General features: G+C 37.2%; 1 protein-coding gene across 4 annotated transcripts; it reads left to right on the top strand.

The window, feature by feature from the left end:
* Positions 1-852: 852 nt before the first annotated feature.
* Positions 853-4,125, top strand: LOC149172739 (uncharacterized). 4 transcript variants are annotated; one of them, XM_089424426.1, is made up of 6 exons: positions 893-1,120; positions 1,239-1,578; positions 1,700-1,782; positions 2,499-2,679; positions 2,977-3,708; positions 3,933-4,125. In XM_089424426.1, exons 1-2 carry the CDS (start codon positions 1,081-1,083, stop codon positions 1,520-1,522), a joined length of 324 nt encoding a protein of 107 aa, XP_089280552.1. In that variant the 5' UTR covers positions 893-1,080; the 3' UTR covers positions 1,523-1,578; positions 1,700-1,782; positions 2,499-2,679; positions 2,977-3,708; positions 3,933-4,125. The 4 variants fall into 4 exon arrangements, with proteins under 4 accessions (XP_089280554.1, XP_089280553.1, XP_089280552.1 ...); XM_089424428.1 differs by lacking the exon at positions 3,933-4,125 and having other exon boundaries at positions 853-1,120; XM_089424427.1 differs by lacking the exons at positions 2,499-2,679; positions 2,977-3,708; positions 3,933-4,125 and having other exon boundaries at positions 874-1,120; positions 1,700-2,184.
* The last annotated feature ends 13,679 nt before the right edge of the window (positions 4,126-17,804 follow it).

The raw sequence follows: 17,804 nt of genomic DNA, 5'->3' as shown, positions 1-17,804 counted from the left end.
AATGTGGGATATTATTGCTAATTGTTATTATTAGATTTAGTTGGAGTGAGACCGAGTAATCAGGGTTGATAGTTATCATCCACCAAATGTGGGATGAAGACTTGTTTTTCGTTTAACAGTATGAATATTAAAATGTACGTTGTGTCATCCTGCATTTGAACCTGTCACCTCGAACACATTTAATCTTATATAATCCGTTTTTATTATATTAATTTTTTTTTTTCCTTCGATAGTATTGGAAAGGCATATTGAAATGGTTCAATACCAAGCACGCTGGCCGGAGATCCCACAAGAAAACCAGGTCAATGTGTATACAGACATGTAGTGCACGTTGAGATTAAGCTATTTATTTTACATTAGTGCAGCCTGCTTTAATCCTCTGAATCCTGAAGGTTCATTTGTGGCGATGGTTATTATTTGCAGAGATGGTTGAATACAGAGTGATACCTGTTCCCCGCGTTCTATGATGTATGAAAATTTTATGGTCCTACTCATTCGTTGGAACGCCATCAAAATTATAAACTTTGTACGATTCCCATAAAATTATCAATGTAACTGTACACCCCATTAACACCTACACACGGAATTCACATTCACGAAGGTCATGGATTGGAATTTGAATAGTTTCTGCAGTGATGGTTAAAGGATTGATACTATAGTTACTGTTTTCATTAACTATACTTGTGCTTTGGGAAACTCCCACCTCCTCACTATCTATTAAACTCGGTGGTTATATGCTTACATCTGTCAACCTCATTAAGTGTTCAACTGGCTAAGCTGTACTGTATGGTTAATTTTTGGTTTGCGATGTTAATTTTCCTGCTCTGCCCTGTACGTGGCACGAGCAGGTCCATCCCTCCGCAGTCACCTTTCTCGAGCTTATCATCGCATCGACGGAGGATAGACCGGGTTATGATCCTACGGTCCAGATCTTCCCGGGGTTAGATCTTTCCAGATCTCGGGTGCTTTGTTGGGTTTTCACTTCCACTCCTGGGCGCCAGCTTCGTTTCTCCCCTTTGTTTTTCACGGGTCTGCTCTATTTGTCAGTCCAGGGTCTCGAATGAGTTGGAAGTTCTACAGATGCAGGGTTATGGCTTCCTCATCGTTTGGTGGAACCCGGGTAAGTGCTTTGTAATATAACTTTTCGGGAAATTCCTCGTCACTGAAGTTTTTTTTTTGTTTATTTGTTTTCCACAAACTCTGTTGCTAATGTTTGATGCGGTACTCTCTGCTTGTAGTGTTTTCCTCAAAGAGTCCGGGAGCTATCCGTCGTTGCTGCATGGTGCCCTGTACGTGGCACGAGCAGGCCCATCACTCCGTAGTCACCTTTCTCGAGCTTATCTTCACATCCACGGAGGATAGACTAGGTTATGATCCTATGGTCCAGATCTCCCTGGGGTTAGATCTTTCCAGATCTCTGGTGCTTTGCTGCGTTTTCACTTCCACTCCTGGGCGCCAGCTCCATTTCTCCCCTTTGTTTTTCGCAGGTCTGCTCTGTCTGTCAGTCCAGGGTCTCGAATGACTTGGAAGGTCTACAGATGCAGGGTTATGGCTTCCTCATCGTTTGGTGGAACCCGGGTAAGTGCTCTATAATGTAACTTTTCGGGAAATTCTTCGTCACTGAAGTTTTTTTTTTGTTGTTTATTTGTTTTCCACAAACTCTGTTGCTAATGTTTGATGCGGTATTGTCTGCTTGTAGGGTTTTCCTCAAAGAGTCCTGGAGCTATCTGTCATTGCTGCATGGTGGGTACCTTGCCAGACTTCATCGCCCGAGATTTCTGGGTAAGGGATTTATCTTCGGTTTGTTTCTTTTCAGCAGAGCTTGGCTCCTCTGGTTATCTGGAGCTGGGGTTTTTTGGCTCCCAAGTGTATAACTGCTTCTGCTACATAGTTAGTTCGAAGTCAACCTGAATTAGAAGTGTTGTAATATTTTAACAACTGAGAGCTGTAGTGGTTAAGAGCTATGTTCTGTACTCCTGTAGAGGGTTTTGTCTTTCCAGCTTTTGGGTTTGAACAGTGGCCGCACCGGTGTAGTTCTATGTTTAACTATGCCATGGCTAATCCTGTTGCTTATTTTGGTTGTTCTTTGTGGATTGAAAATGTGTTGGAAAACATTCCTCAGGAAGTAACCTGAGTGCTGTTGTTCGCATTGCGATGTTTTAAGCTTATTATTTCTTTCAAATATTTTGGTCGCATGAATTTTAAGACTTATAGTGTACTTTTGGATGGTTATCGTTTCATGTTGCATTATGTGATATAAATGATGTTTTCTCCCGTTCTTGCTTTCTGCTCGGATGATGTGAGTATATGGCCATGGCAGCCTCTATCAGGATTATCCATTTGTGTTTTTACAGTTTATCAGGAATAGATACAACACTGAACTGTCAATAATTTCTACATTTGTTCTCTGTGACAATGTTTAACTATGGTTCCTTGCTGTTTATGATTTGATGTCTGGAATAGCTAAATCTTGCTTGTAAGTTTCTTGGATATTCTAGCTCTGCAGGATTCCTACCCGTAGGGTTTTGGAAGATTTGTTCTTCACTATATTCTTTGACGTGCTCATCGACACGATTTAGAGTATTTACCTATGTGTCTCTTTGGAGTCCATCCTCAGTTTTCTAACCGAGGAAGAAGCTCCTCCATTGTCTGTGATTCTTCCAGATTCCAGCGCATCCGGTAATTTACTTCTATTAGTATGTATATCCTTGTTCAATATTTCTTTGGCGTAAAGTCTATAATTGCAGTTCTAATTCTGACATGAAATTTTTCTATAGATTTTTTATAATTTTTATTTTAATCTACCTAAAAAAATTTCAATTAAATTTTAATGATTGCACATCACACTGAGCTATATTATAAACTTCTATAATAAATCTCTAGATTCAGTAATACTTTAACTCACAATATGAAATTGTTTATGTTCAAAATGCAATCTCATTCGATGCTCTAAATCTCGTTCTTATCTGTATGCAGACATGTTCAAAAATTCAAATCTGTGAATTTTACATAAACGAGGGGCGTATAATTCAGAAGAACACCATGAATTGACATTTTTTTTACCTCCATGACATGGCTGGGTTCCAGAGTCTCATGATTTTTATTGACATCTATTTCTTGATACTCCCACTGCATCAGTTTTGGGTTGTCAAGCCTTCCCAATGCTCTATAGATTGGAAGTGGTGTTGAAACAATGGAGTCAAATGTAGCACCATAGATTATAAATAATGAGATTATAAAGAATGGTGGCCATAGATTAATTGTTTTTGTCATTTCCCATAGTTAAGCCATGGATTGCACGACAAAACCAAATGGAATTGGATGTCACGGAAATTGATTATTATAAATAATGATGCATACTAATACATTTCATTCACATTTTGCTGCTCAAATTAGCTATTGAGCCGTGGTTTTTTGCACCTGTAGTGAGTTACGTATTCAGTTACATCATGCTAAAATGGAGCTACTTTGTTCCACAAGGATTATGTATCACTGTCTTTTCCTCGCCATTTTGCTCTCATTCAGCCTGACTATGATTAGCCATACCTGCAATTGAGTGGAGGCATCAATGGATCCTGGTGTTGGTGTAGGTCACGTCGTGGGTCCGAGCATTGGCGGCCCTGGTGGTCGACCAGGCAGCCGCGACCAAGAACACCGTGGTGGGCACGGTGGTCACAAATGAGGCGATCCCAGCTGTGACGAGTGATGGTAATTTCTTCTTGCCATGAAATTAGCAGGATATGTATTAATTGATAGGTGTAGGTGTATAGAATGTTATGTATTCACGGTTGGGTGTAGCGTGTATAGAGTGGTATGTAATAAGTGTGATAGTAATAAAAGGTTGTCTTTGGGTGATGACAGTGGCATATTTTCTTGTTTTAAGTTTTGCGTTTAGAAATTAATATATAAATTGTTGTTGGCGTGGATTGCAGAAGAAGAAAGGTTTTTCTTTCTTTCTTTATTTCCGATAGTTTCTTTCTGTGCACTCCGTATAGTTATTGATCTCTTTATATAAAGAGATCATTGGATGACAACTTCAAGATGGTGATTGGAATCAGGTTCTATTAACTTTTTGTGCATAAAAACTTTGGTCTCTGGCAATAATAATTGATTTTCCTCCTACAACGCTTCTCAGTCCTCCTTTTGTTTTGTTTCTCTGGGAAACCTTCCCGTGCTTTTTACTTAACACTACAGCAGTTATTGTGTTATCTGCAGTGTTCCCCTGTGGACTTTTTCCATGGGCTTTTTGCTTATCCACTTGCATAGTACGACTTCACAACTCTCTGTCTTACTCCAATGTTTAGTTTTGTTTCTGTTACTAGAGAATCTGACGTTGTCTCTTTCACTGGCTGCATTACTGGGTGAGCATACTGGCATTCATACTTTTGGTTTTCCTTCATTCCCTTAGCTGTAAGTCCCTGTAAATATTCGGAAGTAGAATTACTAATGATATAAGTTAATGATATAGAAAACTTGTCAACTATTGAATTCTGTGTGTTTATTGCTGCATTACTTGTGTAGATAGTTTTGATAGTTGGGGTGAAGCTACAACTTATAATATTAAGAGTTGGCCTTAGCAATTCAAGGGAGACATTATGTAGTTAAAGGAATTCCAATGGTGCAGCCAACCGATAAGTCGTTTTGGTTCGATCGCCCTGAACTTATTATATTCTTGATCCATTTCGCTCTGTTCCAGGTATCAAAATAATTGTGTTGTAAATTTTATTTCCTTAATTGTGTCTATTATATTTATGATAATGACATAAAGGCTTGATGGTTCCTGTAGAATGCTTTCCACCTTGCTTTCCTTTCGTGGACATGTGTAAGCAACTTTTATTTTTAATTATAATAAATTACAATATCAGCAGAGACTTTGAATCTGCACAGTTAACAATAGGATCACAATAATGATTGCAATGGCAATTTGGCTTAAACTCATGTTTCCACAATAGGCTTTATACGGTCATATTGCGAATAGTCATTGGGTAAGTATGTCGATCATTATATAAAAGCATATTCCCGTCATAAAGATATTTTCTGTAGTTAATTTTAACAATTGCTTTGTATTTAATTGTTATAGATCAAAATTAACTAATAACCTTGTTTCTTGTTAAAATTTATAATCAACCTAAGTTCAAATTTAGCATAATATTTTTAAATTCTAATTTAATTTTTTTTAGCACAACTTCTTTGTTTCCTCAAATTTAAGTCTTTTGAAATTGCAAAAATGTATTATAAATGTAAGTCCCAACTCTACCTTGCATTTTAATGTTTGGAATAGATTTGCAAATATTCTCACCCTTGTTTTATACTTCCCCTTAAGATCATTAATGGGGAACTGAAATTATTCTTTCCATCAATGTCTTGTTCATTCTTTCTACAACTCCATTTTGCTGAGGTGTATATGGAGTAGTATTTTGCCATGCTATACCACACTTCTTGCAGAATTTTTCAAATTCCTTACTGCAAAACTCTCCACCATTATCTGTCCTCAACACCTTTATATTCTTCTCTGTCTGGTTTTCAACTAGAGCCTTAAATTCTTTAAACCTGTTAAGGACTTCATATTTCTTCTTAAGGAAATATATCCATGTATTCCTTGAGAAGTCATCTATAAATGATACATAGTACACAAACTTACCCAAGGATGTAACCTTCATAGGTCCAAACACATCACTGTGCACAAGCTCTAATATATGTTTCGCCCTCTAACCACCAGAGGGGAAACTCACCCGATTGTGCTTCCCATATACACAATTTTCAAAGAAATAAATATCCAGAGAGCTATTACTCATACCTTCTACCATAGCTTTACCATGAAGTATTCGAAGGCCCTTCTCTCCAATATGTCCAAGCCTTTGATGCCATAGCATGGTCTTCTCTTCAGAGACCACTAGATTTTTCTGCTCCGCTTTCTGGAACCATAGAACTATTGCAGCCATCAATAACAGTGCTACCTTGCACCTTGTACAGAGTTCCAATCCGAACTCCCCGCATCAATACCAGTGCTCCCCGAACCATTTTGCAGGTATCCTTCTCGAACACTGTTTTTACACCTACATCATATAGCTTGCTTACAGAAATCAGTTTTTTGGCTAATGTAGGAATATGTAGAACACCTGGAAGCGTTCTAACCCTTCCACTTTGCAACTTCAACTTTACTTTTCTGCGACCATTGATTCTAGCCTTCCTGTCATCCCCCAAGAAGACATCACCACCATCATATTTATCATACTCGCAGAACCACTCTCTATGGGGAGTGAAGTGAAAGGATGCACCTGAGTCAATCAACCATGCCTCATGATCTACATGTGTACTTGAAGAAGCCAAGTACACATCCCCACCTTCATCTGAGGTGTTTTTTGCTTCTACAGAAGGAGCCTCATCAGATCCCTTTTCTTTGTTAGGAGCTTTAGATTTACAGTCCCTTTTGAATTGTCCTTCCTTTCCGCATTTCTAGCACACCACCTTTACATGTTTTCCTGGAGATTTAGATCTCCCTCTAGATTTAGATCTCCCACTCGATGACTTATTTTTGTTTCTCTTCTGGGATCGTCCTCGTACAGACAAGGCATCACCATTTTGGCTCTCCATATTTTTCTGTCTCATCTCCTCCGTCAGCAAGGCTGAGACTATTTCATCAAATTGCAAGGCAGTTGCATTGCTACCTATTACAATAACCAGACTATCCCACAAATCGGGTGGAGAACACAACAAACTGATGCACTTAAATTCATCTGAAATTTTAATATCAACAGATGCTAACTAACTTTCCACAGTATTAAAAGCGTTCATATGCTCTGTCACCAAGTCTCCATCTTTCATCCTCAGGTTATGCAACTTTTTTCACAGGAACAGTTTATTCACCAGAGACTTAGATTGTTACAAAGTCCTTAACTTGTCCCACAAAGCCTTCGTCGTAGCTTCCCCTGATACATTCAACAATACTGAATCTGAGACAAACAATCGTATTGTGCTCTTTGCCTTCCGATCCAACTTCTTCCATTATTCATCACACTCTCATTGGTTTAGTACCCAGATCTACCACGATCCATTGATTTTTATCCACCAACAAATCCTCCATCTTGAGTTTCCACAACTCAAAACTCTGACCATTAAATTTCTCGATCTCTATCTTTCCACTGCTCGCCATATTCTTTCACCACCATAATCGATTTCACAGATCTCCCACTGAACAGGGTCTACCACAGGCCCAAGCGAAACCCCTCAACAACAAAGGCGTCCCCTTGAAGCCAAATATGCTCTGATACCAAATGTAGGTTTTAACCCCGTATAGAAATTACCTGCATACGAATTCTAAAACACATAAAATAAACAATGCGAGAGCATAACACATAAAACACATATACACAGAGATTTTCCCCTAGATCCCAAAATTGGGACTACCAGCTTGACTTTTTCATTATGTTCCTTTCAATGTTACAATACAAATTTATTCAAGCTGAAGCATCCAACACCACCGCGTCCAAAAACATGTGCGAAAATCATGCACAAAACCATAGGTGGGTCCACCCAACCTAACATAGGGTCCAAAACCAAAATTTTCTGGGGCCCTGGACCCCATAAAGTGGGGTTACGGGTACATCTCAAACCCCCTATTAACTACGTGGAAAGAATATAACACAACCCAACATTGTATTTATGATCCTTCGCAAAAACTTGTCACTGTAACGTAAGGGATCCGTCCAGGTGCTTATGAAGTTATGGAATAAATATTTGTATTGAATAGTCTCAAAGGTATCAACAACAGATCTGTATAACCTTTTTGTGTAGATATTAGATTTTTCTTTGTAAAAACTTGTTATAAAATAAGGATAACCCATTGGTATATAAGTGATTGAATAAATATTTTCATGATTGAGAATAATCTTAGCAATGCATTGATTTCCATTTGAAATGCCAAGCTACCCATCGGTATATAAGTGATTGAATAAATATTTGCATTATTGAGAATAATCTTAGCAATGCATTGATTTCCATTTGAAATGCCAAGCCACCCATCTGTGTATAAGTGATTGAATAAATATTTATATTTTTGAGAATAATCTTAGCAATGCATTGATTTCCATTTGAAATGCCAAGCCATGGCTAGCTTGGCTCTTGTGCATGTTAATTGTTTTGCCCTATTGTTTGCCACCTTTCTCAATGAGTTTTTACTTATTCCATTGCTCATTCTTTGTGAGCTTGAGTTTTTGTTTGTTTTGGTCGTCATATCTTTTAAGTTCCCTTGAAAGCCATCTTGTGGGTATTGGTTGGCCCACTTTTGTGAGCTTTGGCAGGAGGAGTTCCATCACTCTCCCCCCTCTTTCCATTTTTTAATTGGAAATTCCTATTCCGTGGACAATGACTTAACGATGTGACACATCTAACTCCATGGTGCATTAAGGACAATTTGTTATTTCCCTTTTAACTCCAAATGGATTTTCTAAGAAAAACCATGATGGGACACTCTAGGTATCAAGAGTCTTTAGTGGGGGTCGACTTTATCCATGATCTCATTTCCTTTTTTGATTGTGTTTTATCTCTACTATTTTTTTTGGATTCTCATCTATTTGAATTCTATCCTTATAGCCTTTTTTTTCTTATAGTTCTCTATACTTTCTCTATTCTGCCCCTATTACTCTCATGCATCTATGCATCTGGAGATGTACCTTTCTAGTTACCTCCAACTTCTCCCTTTGCTCTCTAATTTACCCACTTGGTTGCCTTCTCCCCACTGCTACTCTTTTCACTACACGGCTATTTCTTGCCTCTTGCTATTTTCTCCTCTTTCATTTTGTGGCCTCACTCTCTTCACCACCTACTTTCCCTCTTTTCCTTTGACCTTCTGATCCTCTCCTTGTGTTGTTGCTTCCCCATGCCCCATCAACATGAACATGTCCACATACGTGTGATGTAGTAATATTGTTTCTATCATTTTTTAATAATTATATAAATGTAGTAATACAACATAAATTTTTGGGGAATACTTTTAATTTTCAATTGATAATAATAGTGATGATTAAATTTTATTGAAATTAAATTTTCTTTATTTAACATTGAAAAATACAAAGAACTAGTTAATTTTTATTTTTTTGCTGAAGAAAGAGTTGGACCTTCTATTTCACTAATCAGTAGATAAAATAAATAAAATACAATATTCCTTGGTAAACTGTGGACCAAGGAGAAAACCCAACACTAAATATTAACGGGCAAGACGCAGAAGCCCCGATCCCTACAACCAAACCTCAAAACTGTCAAAAGAAATACACTGCAGAAACCAGCGAGCAAGAATCAAGAGTTGGACCCGAAGCGAAACAAATGTGTCGTTCTATAAAGATATCATGTCCGCATAACTCATAACCTGTGAATCTATGGAACGAAAAATATAGGCGCTTCCTGCCATGAACAATTTTCATCCCGCCAATAGTACTAAACGTTGATGCCTGCCACCATTTTCCTGACTTGCATCTTTAATCTTCACCATCGAACCTTCTCGCCTGATCCTGCGGTTATGGTCGATATCACTATGCTTAGAAGCATGACATTTACCCAAATGGACCCACCAACATGCTCGATCATTCCCATCCGTAGATCTGCCTACCAACAGTTGAGGATCATATTGCACCGGTCTACATCACTGAACAATAGCGTGCGATGAGGGCAGTATTCCATCCGACCCCATTGCCATGTGGAGTTCGTTGAATGGAATCGCTCCCAAATTGGAAAAACCACTTCCTCCTTGCAAGGCTTGTGATCACCGTAAAACTGCCCTAACGCGGTATTACAAACATAGAAGAAAAACTCAGGGTTTCGAGGCCACCGAGAGTTCTTGTTTTCCGGCCACTTGCTGCACCTACTCTACCTGACCCATTGTGAGATGAAGCACCCACCATCCTGCCTGTCATCAAAAAAACTGAATCGCTCGATCTACTACCTCTTCGAGCCATTTTGAAAGTGTTGACCCGAATTGCGAAGGCTGACCATTGCTTGCAACCCGCTAAAGACCCGACTGTGAACAAACCACCAATCATAAAGCTGCTAAGTCATCTGAACCCCACCTCCATGGCTCTGTTCTGAAACACCATCCTATCCTCATCTGCTTGGTCGTGACAATTCGCCTTTAATCTTTTCTGGGGTAGCTCTCGCCAATTCATCACAACCCTATTTTCTGTGCAGATCACTCCTTGATTGGCCAGGAGATCCGTCAATTTATTGGTTGTTCTTCGCACATGTTTAAAACTGACTGTTCCAAGGCATTGGAGATGACTGTGAATCCGTTGAAAGACCTGGATCAGCCTCCAGTTTCTTGAGGCTTTTTTCGGCTTCATACCCCAGCTGATTCTCTTGACCGAGTTAATGATTAACTCAGAATCAGCTTCAAAAATCACATTATGGCGATTATCTTGAACCAGGAACTCTAAACATTACTCCATAGCCATTAATTCCACCATATTGTTGGTGGCTCTTCCTAAATGGCAATAGAAGATGAAAAGAATATTTCCATTCTCATCCCTTAAAACCCCGCCATGACCAGCAGTGCTCGGGTTGCCTTTTGAAGCACCATCAATGTTGAATTTTAAAAAACCCTTAGGGGGAGGATGCCAGAAATCTAGCTCAGAATCCAAAATTAAAACCTTCCTATCCAGGCCCTGAGGAATAAGTCCTTGCAACCCTAGCTAACTGAGAATCCTCGATTCTATTACAAAAGGTGGATTCTTAGGGAGATTTTGGACTATAGTGCCCACTGTCTCCTTAGGTTGTTTTAAGATCTGTTCAAAAAGGTAGAGGGATGGCATCTTTTCATTCTTGAAGATTCTATTGTTTCTTTCTTTCCAAACATTCCAAATAATAAAGCTTGGCTTAAGAGCCCAAGATAATCCAAGAACTTCATAATCTGAAAAGTTTCTTCTCCAGTTGTTTAAGGTGTTGATAATACTCCCTTTGTCTCTATTAGAATGTTTGAAAATGGTGGCAAAGGAATCCCACAACCTGGAGGTAAAAATGCAATTGTTGAGAAGGTGCTCCCTTGTTTTCTCTTGTACTTCACAGAGCTTACATCTGGAAGGCTCTAGGACACCCCTCTTCCAAATGTTATCCTAGGTAAAAATTTTCCTATGTTGAACCAGCCACATGAAGAGTTTAATTTACATCCAACCTTGATGCCTCCACAGGTTTTTCCAAACCGTATCTGGAGCATGGGAATTCAATTCAAGGAGAATGAGTTTTGCTTCCTTAAGATTAAAGTTTCCCTCATTGTTGTTGCCCAGTCTCAGTTGATCATGCCCCCTTGACACTAAAATTTTTCTTTGATTTAGATCTTTCATTCGTGTCTCAGCTTTGGCTTTCATGGGGTTGTCATCCCTGAAATCAAAGTTCCTCTAGGTTCTCCATTTTCCTATACTGTTGGTTTGATCCCAAAAATCTTTTACCTTGGATAGAACTTTTGTATCTACCTCTACCTTGAGGTCCTCCGAGTCCTCTTTTAATAGAATAGGTTCTTTTTTTTCATCTATCCTCCCAGAATAAAGCTAAGTCTCCCTCTCTAATTTCCTACAAGTTGTTTTCTTGGACTAAGCCCCTGTTTTCCCGGATATTATTCCAAATGTGTGATCCCTTAATATTTCCATCCATCCTTATATGATCATTATTTTTCCATGAGCTAGTGTATTTTTCTTTCCAAATTATAGCCCACTGAGCCTCTGGTTCTTTTACCCAGCGCCACCATAATTTTGCCCCTAAAACCTTGCTTAGAATCTCAGGATCATCCAATCCAAGACCCCCATGGTTTTTAGGTTTGCAGATTTTTTCCCAAGCTACCAAGGCCCATTTCTTCCTTTCTTCCCCCTTGCCCTAGAGAAAGTCTCTTTGTATGGTTCTGAATTGTTGCAAGACTCCTTTAGGAGTTGGGAGAGTTGATAGCATGAAGATTGGGATTGATTGAAGAACAACCTTTGTAAGCACCAACCTACCAGCCAAGTTTAAGGATCTCATAGTCCATTTCGTGATTTTAACTTGCAATTTATTAATCACCGACTCCCAGATGCTCTTGTGAAATGGTTTAGCAATTAGAGGAAGTCCCAAATATTTTGAGAGGAGAGTTTCCTTTTGAAAGCCCAGAATTCTAGAGATGTTCCTCTAAATAGCAATATTAGTATTGAAGAAAAAAAATATTAGATTTGGAGAGATTAACTTCCATACCTGAAGCCATGGCAAAGTCACTGAGGATTTGTTGATACGCAAGAGCTTCTTTAACTGTGGGGATTTCCTGTAGCATGGTATCATCAACAAATTGTTGATGAGTCAAAGTCTGTCCACTATCAGAAAGTTGGAGACCTTTGATCTTACCAACTTCTTTTGCATGCTTGATAGACCGACCCAGTCCTTCCATCATGAGGATGAAGAGAAAGGAAGAGAGTGGGTCACCCTGTCTGAGGCCTCTAGAAGGAGTAAAAGTCTCTGAGGGAGAACCATTGACTAGAATTGAAAAGCTAGAGGAAATAATCAGGGCCAAGACCCATCTCACCCAGTTGTGATCAAACCCAAAAGCAATAAGAACTTTCCTGATATAGGTCCAATTTAGCTTATCATGGGCCTTGGCTATGTCCAATTGCATGGTCATTCCAGCCTTCTTATTGCTAGTCATAAAGTGCACCACCTCATGTGCTTGAATGATGTTATTAAGAATTTGCCTTCCTTCCACATATCCGGATTGTTCAACAGAAACTAGTGTAGGAAGAAGAGGTTTGAGTCTATTGGCCACAGCTTTTTATATTATCTTGTAAACCACATTGAACAAATCTATTGGTCTAAACTTGTCATGAGTTTGGTCTGACTCCTGTTTAGGGATCAGGGTGATGAAGGAGGTATTCAACGCTTTCAAAATAGTTCTATTCATCTTGAAATCTTCTACTACATTCAGAATATCCTGTTTGACAATATTCCAACAAACTTTAAAGAAATCTACATTGAAACCATTCGGGCTTGGCACTTTACCATTCTACATTTCCTCGAGGACCTCACTAACCTCCTCTTCAGTCACTGGCCTGCTAAGGTTGTAATTGTCCTCTCTAGACACTAGCCTAGGTATATGTCTAGTGAAGTCCCTGATGGAGTGTTCTTCGTCATAACAGGTTTCCTTTGCTATGCCTCGAAAGTGCTAAACTAGTACTACTTCTATCTATTCATGATAATTGAGAAGATTGCGTACCCCATCCTTGATTGAAGAAATTCTGTTATGAGCTTTGTTCGCCATGGTGGATCTATGGAAAAATCTAGTATTACGTTCTCCTTATTTTAGCCATTGAACTCTAGATTTTTGTCTCCAAAATATTTCCTCTTGTTTACATAAATTCTCCCAGTCTTGATGATATTTGGTGGCTTGATCACTTCTAACTTCATCAAAGCCATCTGTGATAAGGGCTTGGTTGAGTTCCTACATTTTACCTTCAACATATTTTTTTTCTCAAAAATATTGCCATATTCATTCTTGTTCCAATCTTTGAGCCTGAGCTTGATGTGTTTTAGTCTTTTCTGAAGAAGGAACATTCTTGTGCCCTAAATGTTCAAATCTTCTAACCACCATTTGGCAATGTTGTTGATGAAATCTAGGTGGGAAAGCCAGATGTTCTAAAATCGAAAAGCTCTGTTCTTGGGGGTACCAATGCCCTGAACCTCCAGTTGAACTAACCAGTGATCTGAGCCTCCAAAGGGGAGAAATCTTGCTTCTATTTCTTTGTCATTGAGCATAAGGTCCTCTGAGATTATGAATCTATCTAATTTTGAGGCCATTTGAGACTCTCCTCCTCTTTTATTGTTCCAAGTAAAGATATCATTACTCATTACAACGTCCACTAGCTTCATATTATCGATAAAAGTTTGAAATGGCATAGATTCTTTACTTAGAACTCTGGTTCCCCCTTCTTCTTTTTTGAAAGTGATTTGATCATGTTGAAATCACCACCCAAGATCCATGGTATGCCTGAATGTCTATCTCTAAGATCCTCCAGAGAATCTAGAAACTTGAGTTTGCGATCCACTCTTTGGGGGCCATACAAATTCGTGACCAGGTAGGTTTCGTTATATCCCATAGGCTGCATGACCACTGATAAATATTCCCTAGATGCCTTAGCATCTAAAATACCATTTTTTTTGGGATTCCAAAGAGTGAGTATGCATCCTGTTGTATTCTCTGCTTTGAATTCCAGAAACTCAAATTGATTGAGCCACTTGCTATGAATCTCTTTTATTTTTTGAATGGAACATTTAGTTTCCTGGATGAAGATCACATCTGGTGCTTCTTGTTTCATTCTATTACTAATTATTCTTTGTTTTCTTTTACTGCCTAGACCCCTAATATTCCAAGAAGTGAACTTCATTATTAAAGATTCGTAAAGGAGTAGCTGGTTAGGTCTTTCATCTTACCTGAGTCTATCATTAGCTTTCCACATTCCATCAATAGTTCATTCTGCTTTTTCCTACCTCTTTTCTTTCCTGGGTTTCTGGGTGCTAATCTTGGTGTGGTTTTCATTGTTTTCACACCTTCGCTACCCTGCCTTTCATTGTTTCTTTGCCTCTCCAGCCCTTTGGTTTGGGTTTTCCATATAAACAACTGCTGAACTCTGTTGAACTCTTCTGGAGGTAACGAGTCTACCCCTTCCCTGGTTCCTTGATTCAAGAAACCTTCCAGATCTAGGTTCTCTTTCTCAAGAATCTCCTGTAGTTCATGGTCCTCCATTTCCATCTCACTTTGGGTCATTTCATGGTCCATCTCCTGTTCTGCATCACTCAACATAGTTTCTTTCTATTTATTATTATCTTGTGTTTGTTCCCTATCTTCTTCTTTCCCCTCCTCCACTGGACCTCCTCCCTTTGCCTGATCTACATTTGTTATCCCTTCTTCCTCTTTGAGAACTTGGAACCTGTTCTGACTAGCTTGTTGCCCTTCTGACTTTTGTATCTTTGGCCCCCTTTTGCTTCCTTTTCCTCTATGTGCTACTTTGTGAAAGCTTTCAGAATCTTTCATTGTGTTAGGTTTACTCTTATTCTCTATTTTACTGAGAGGGCAGTCTCTGAATAGGTGCCCATGCTCATGGAATTTGCGACATCTGAACGGAATATGTTCATAATCTACTGTTTGCACCCATTCTTCATCAAATACCTCTAAGATTACCTCATTTGGTATAGCTCTAGAGAGATCCATCTCCACACATATTCTAGCAAAGGAAGTATACTTTCCCCTTCTAGTGGCATCTGAAGCTCTGACAAAATGTCCTAACTTGTTTCCTATGGCAAATAAGGATTTCGTTTGCTAGTAATCAGGAGGTAGAGAGTAGAGTCTTACCCAAACCGGGACCGAAGTAAAAGTCTCACGCTCTAGAACAAAATTCATAATCCATGGTCACATATAGAGGCTTGCTGCAGCATAAAAGTATGGCCCTCCTTCAAACACTCTGTCCTTATCTTCAATGTTTGAAATACCACAGTGAAGAAACCCTTTGACCCAAGATGTAGGTCAATGCTTCCTTTTGGTTTCCAATGGTATTTGATCCACAATTGTAAATCTTTTTCAGTGGGCCATAAACCCATGAATTTACAAATGATAGCATAAGTCTACATGTGGTCCTTGTGCGCTTGCAGAGCGGGATCATTTAAAATGACTCTGGGTGTAACCAAAGCTTTGGGTTTACATGGTCCCATGTGTGCTTTGTTTTTTGTTCCTTATTCCTTGTCTTCTTCCTCATTTTCCTTAGTGCTATTATTCTCCCTTAACTTAGTCAATATTTATTTTCCTTCCTTCTGAAGGTTCTCTATCATATTCCATTGGTTTCTTACCCCTGCTAGCCACAGCATGCTTGTAGGAGGGAGCGGAGCTCCCTCTTTTGTGACCTTCCATGGAGAACAACCTCTGCAAAAGCCTAAAACCCTAGCTATTCACCCTGTGCTCTCGTATCTCCACTTGATTCATTTTCCTCTCCTATTACTTCGAGATTACATGAAACTTCAATAATACATTAATTGTGCCAAGAACTAGTTAAATTTTATTTTATATTTAAAAAAATAATAAAAATTATCAAAAATTATAGTAAAAATATAAAATTTTATAATTAAAAAAAAATGTAAAATGTAAAAATATAATTTAAAAAAATTATTAAAATAATATATTACATTAAAAGTGAGAAATTGAATGTCAAACTTTAAAACCACTGATAAAATTTAATATTGAAGTGTAAAAAAAACCTAGAGAGAAAATCATAACACAAAAAAAAAATCCAACTTTATATTTTAAGTTTTTTTAATAATAATTTTTTAAAGTTATATTTTAAGTTTTTTTAATAATAATTTTTTAAAGTCTAAATCTTTACTTTTGAAAATCTAAATCTTAATATAAAAAACAATTTTTTAATGTCTAAATCTTTACTTTTGAAAATCTAAATCTTAACCTAAAAAACAATTTTGATAAAGCTAATTAAATTTTATAAAATAAATACAATATTAAAAATTTAATAAAATTAAAATTATTAATATATTTATTTTTTATTTATAATTGAACTAACTTTAAATCCTATAAGTGATTGTTTTTTTAAACATTAACTTCTATGTAATGATGAGTCGTTATATGAAATTAAGAAAATATAACATTATAAAATTATATATTAAAAGTAATATATGATTTTATATATAAAATAAACGTAGGTATATATATAAAGTTGGGTAACTTGTATTATATGATGTGAAAATGTAAAAGATAACAATATGAGTAGGGAAATCAAACCAATAAGGAACTTAAGTTTTTTTTTGGGTATATTATAAGAGAATTTATATTTATTTTTATTTTTTATTTTTTATTTTTTTCGTATAATGTGGGAAAAATATGTAAATATTGTTTTTATATTATTGTTTAGGATTGTTGCATATACCATATTATATGATTGGTTATGTTTATAATATGATAAATAAAATAAAATAAAAAATTCTAAAAAATATGTGTTAGGTTGCAAGGGAATCTACTTAAATGGTTTCACATGGATCAATTTAGGCCTTTGATTTAGTTAACTTAATGCTACCGAGTGTTTGATCAATATGTTTATCTTCTTGTCCATATTGTTTATCTTCCTTTGTGTCTCATTTAGTTATAGAAATATTTCATAGTTGCTCTTCAAACTTTTCTACGAAGACTTTCTCCTTTCTCCATGATTATTTTCACTTGCTAATAAATGTCCACCACTAAGAGGTATCTAAATTGATGTGATTCGGTGTAACCTATATTTGGGCAATCCAACCTCTATTCTTCTTTAAAGAGAATCACTCTCAAATCCTGCAATTTCTCATTCATTTAATTATCTTAAGCAAAGTCCTGAGCCCTCAAGTGGTATCTTCCCTTGCATTCTATTTTCTCTTGTGTCCACCTCTTCCGCTTTCACATAACAATTTTCATTACTTCACAATACAACTTGGCCAAGTCTCAAAAGTTGTCACTTATTGTGAACAATGTAATTTACTACACCTTCACCAAACACCTCACTTCCTAGCCTAAGTAAATCTTTATTCCCAAGATGAATTTCTTCTAGAATAAATGTTTCCTTTGGTGTTAGAATAAGACTTAATACTATTTATAACTAGTTATTATATTTTCTTTCTTATATATGAATAAATAGATTAATCACCTAAAACTTAAATACATGATTAAAATTTTAAATTATTTTAATAAATTTCATTATATAATTTTGCTAAGATTATTTATATTCAAAATAATTACTTAAATAATAATAAAATAAATATATTAGTTTGTTTTTCACTCAAAA

The sequence above is a fragment of the Pinus tabuliformis genome, chromosome 4_2 (genome assembly GCF_031772625.1).
Source record: "Pinus tabuliformis cultivar Carrire ecotype Pingquan chromosome 4_2, CPIR1, whole genome shotgun sequence".
Taxonomy (NCBI): domain Eukaryota; kingdom Viridiplantae; phylum Streptophyta; class Pinopsida; order Pinales; family Pinaceae; genus Pinus; species Pinus tabuliformis.
The sequence above is the reverse complement of the archived record's forward strand: the minus strand, read 5'-3'. Positions and strand labels throughout refer to the sequence as shown.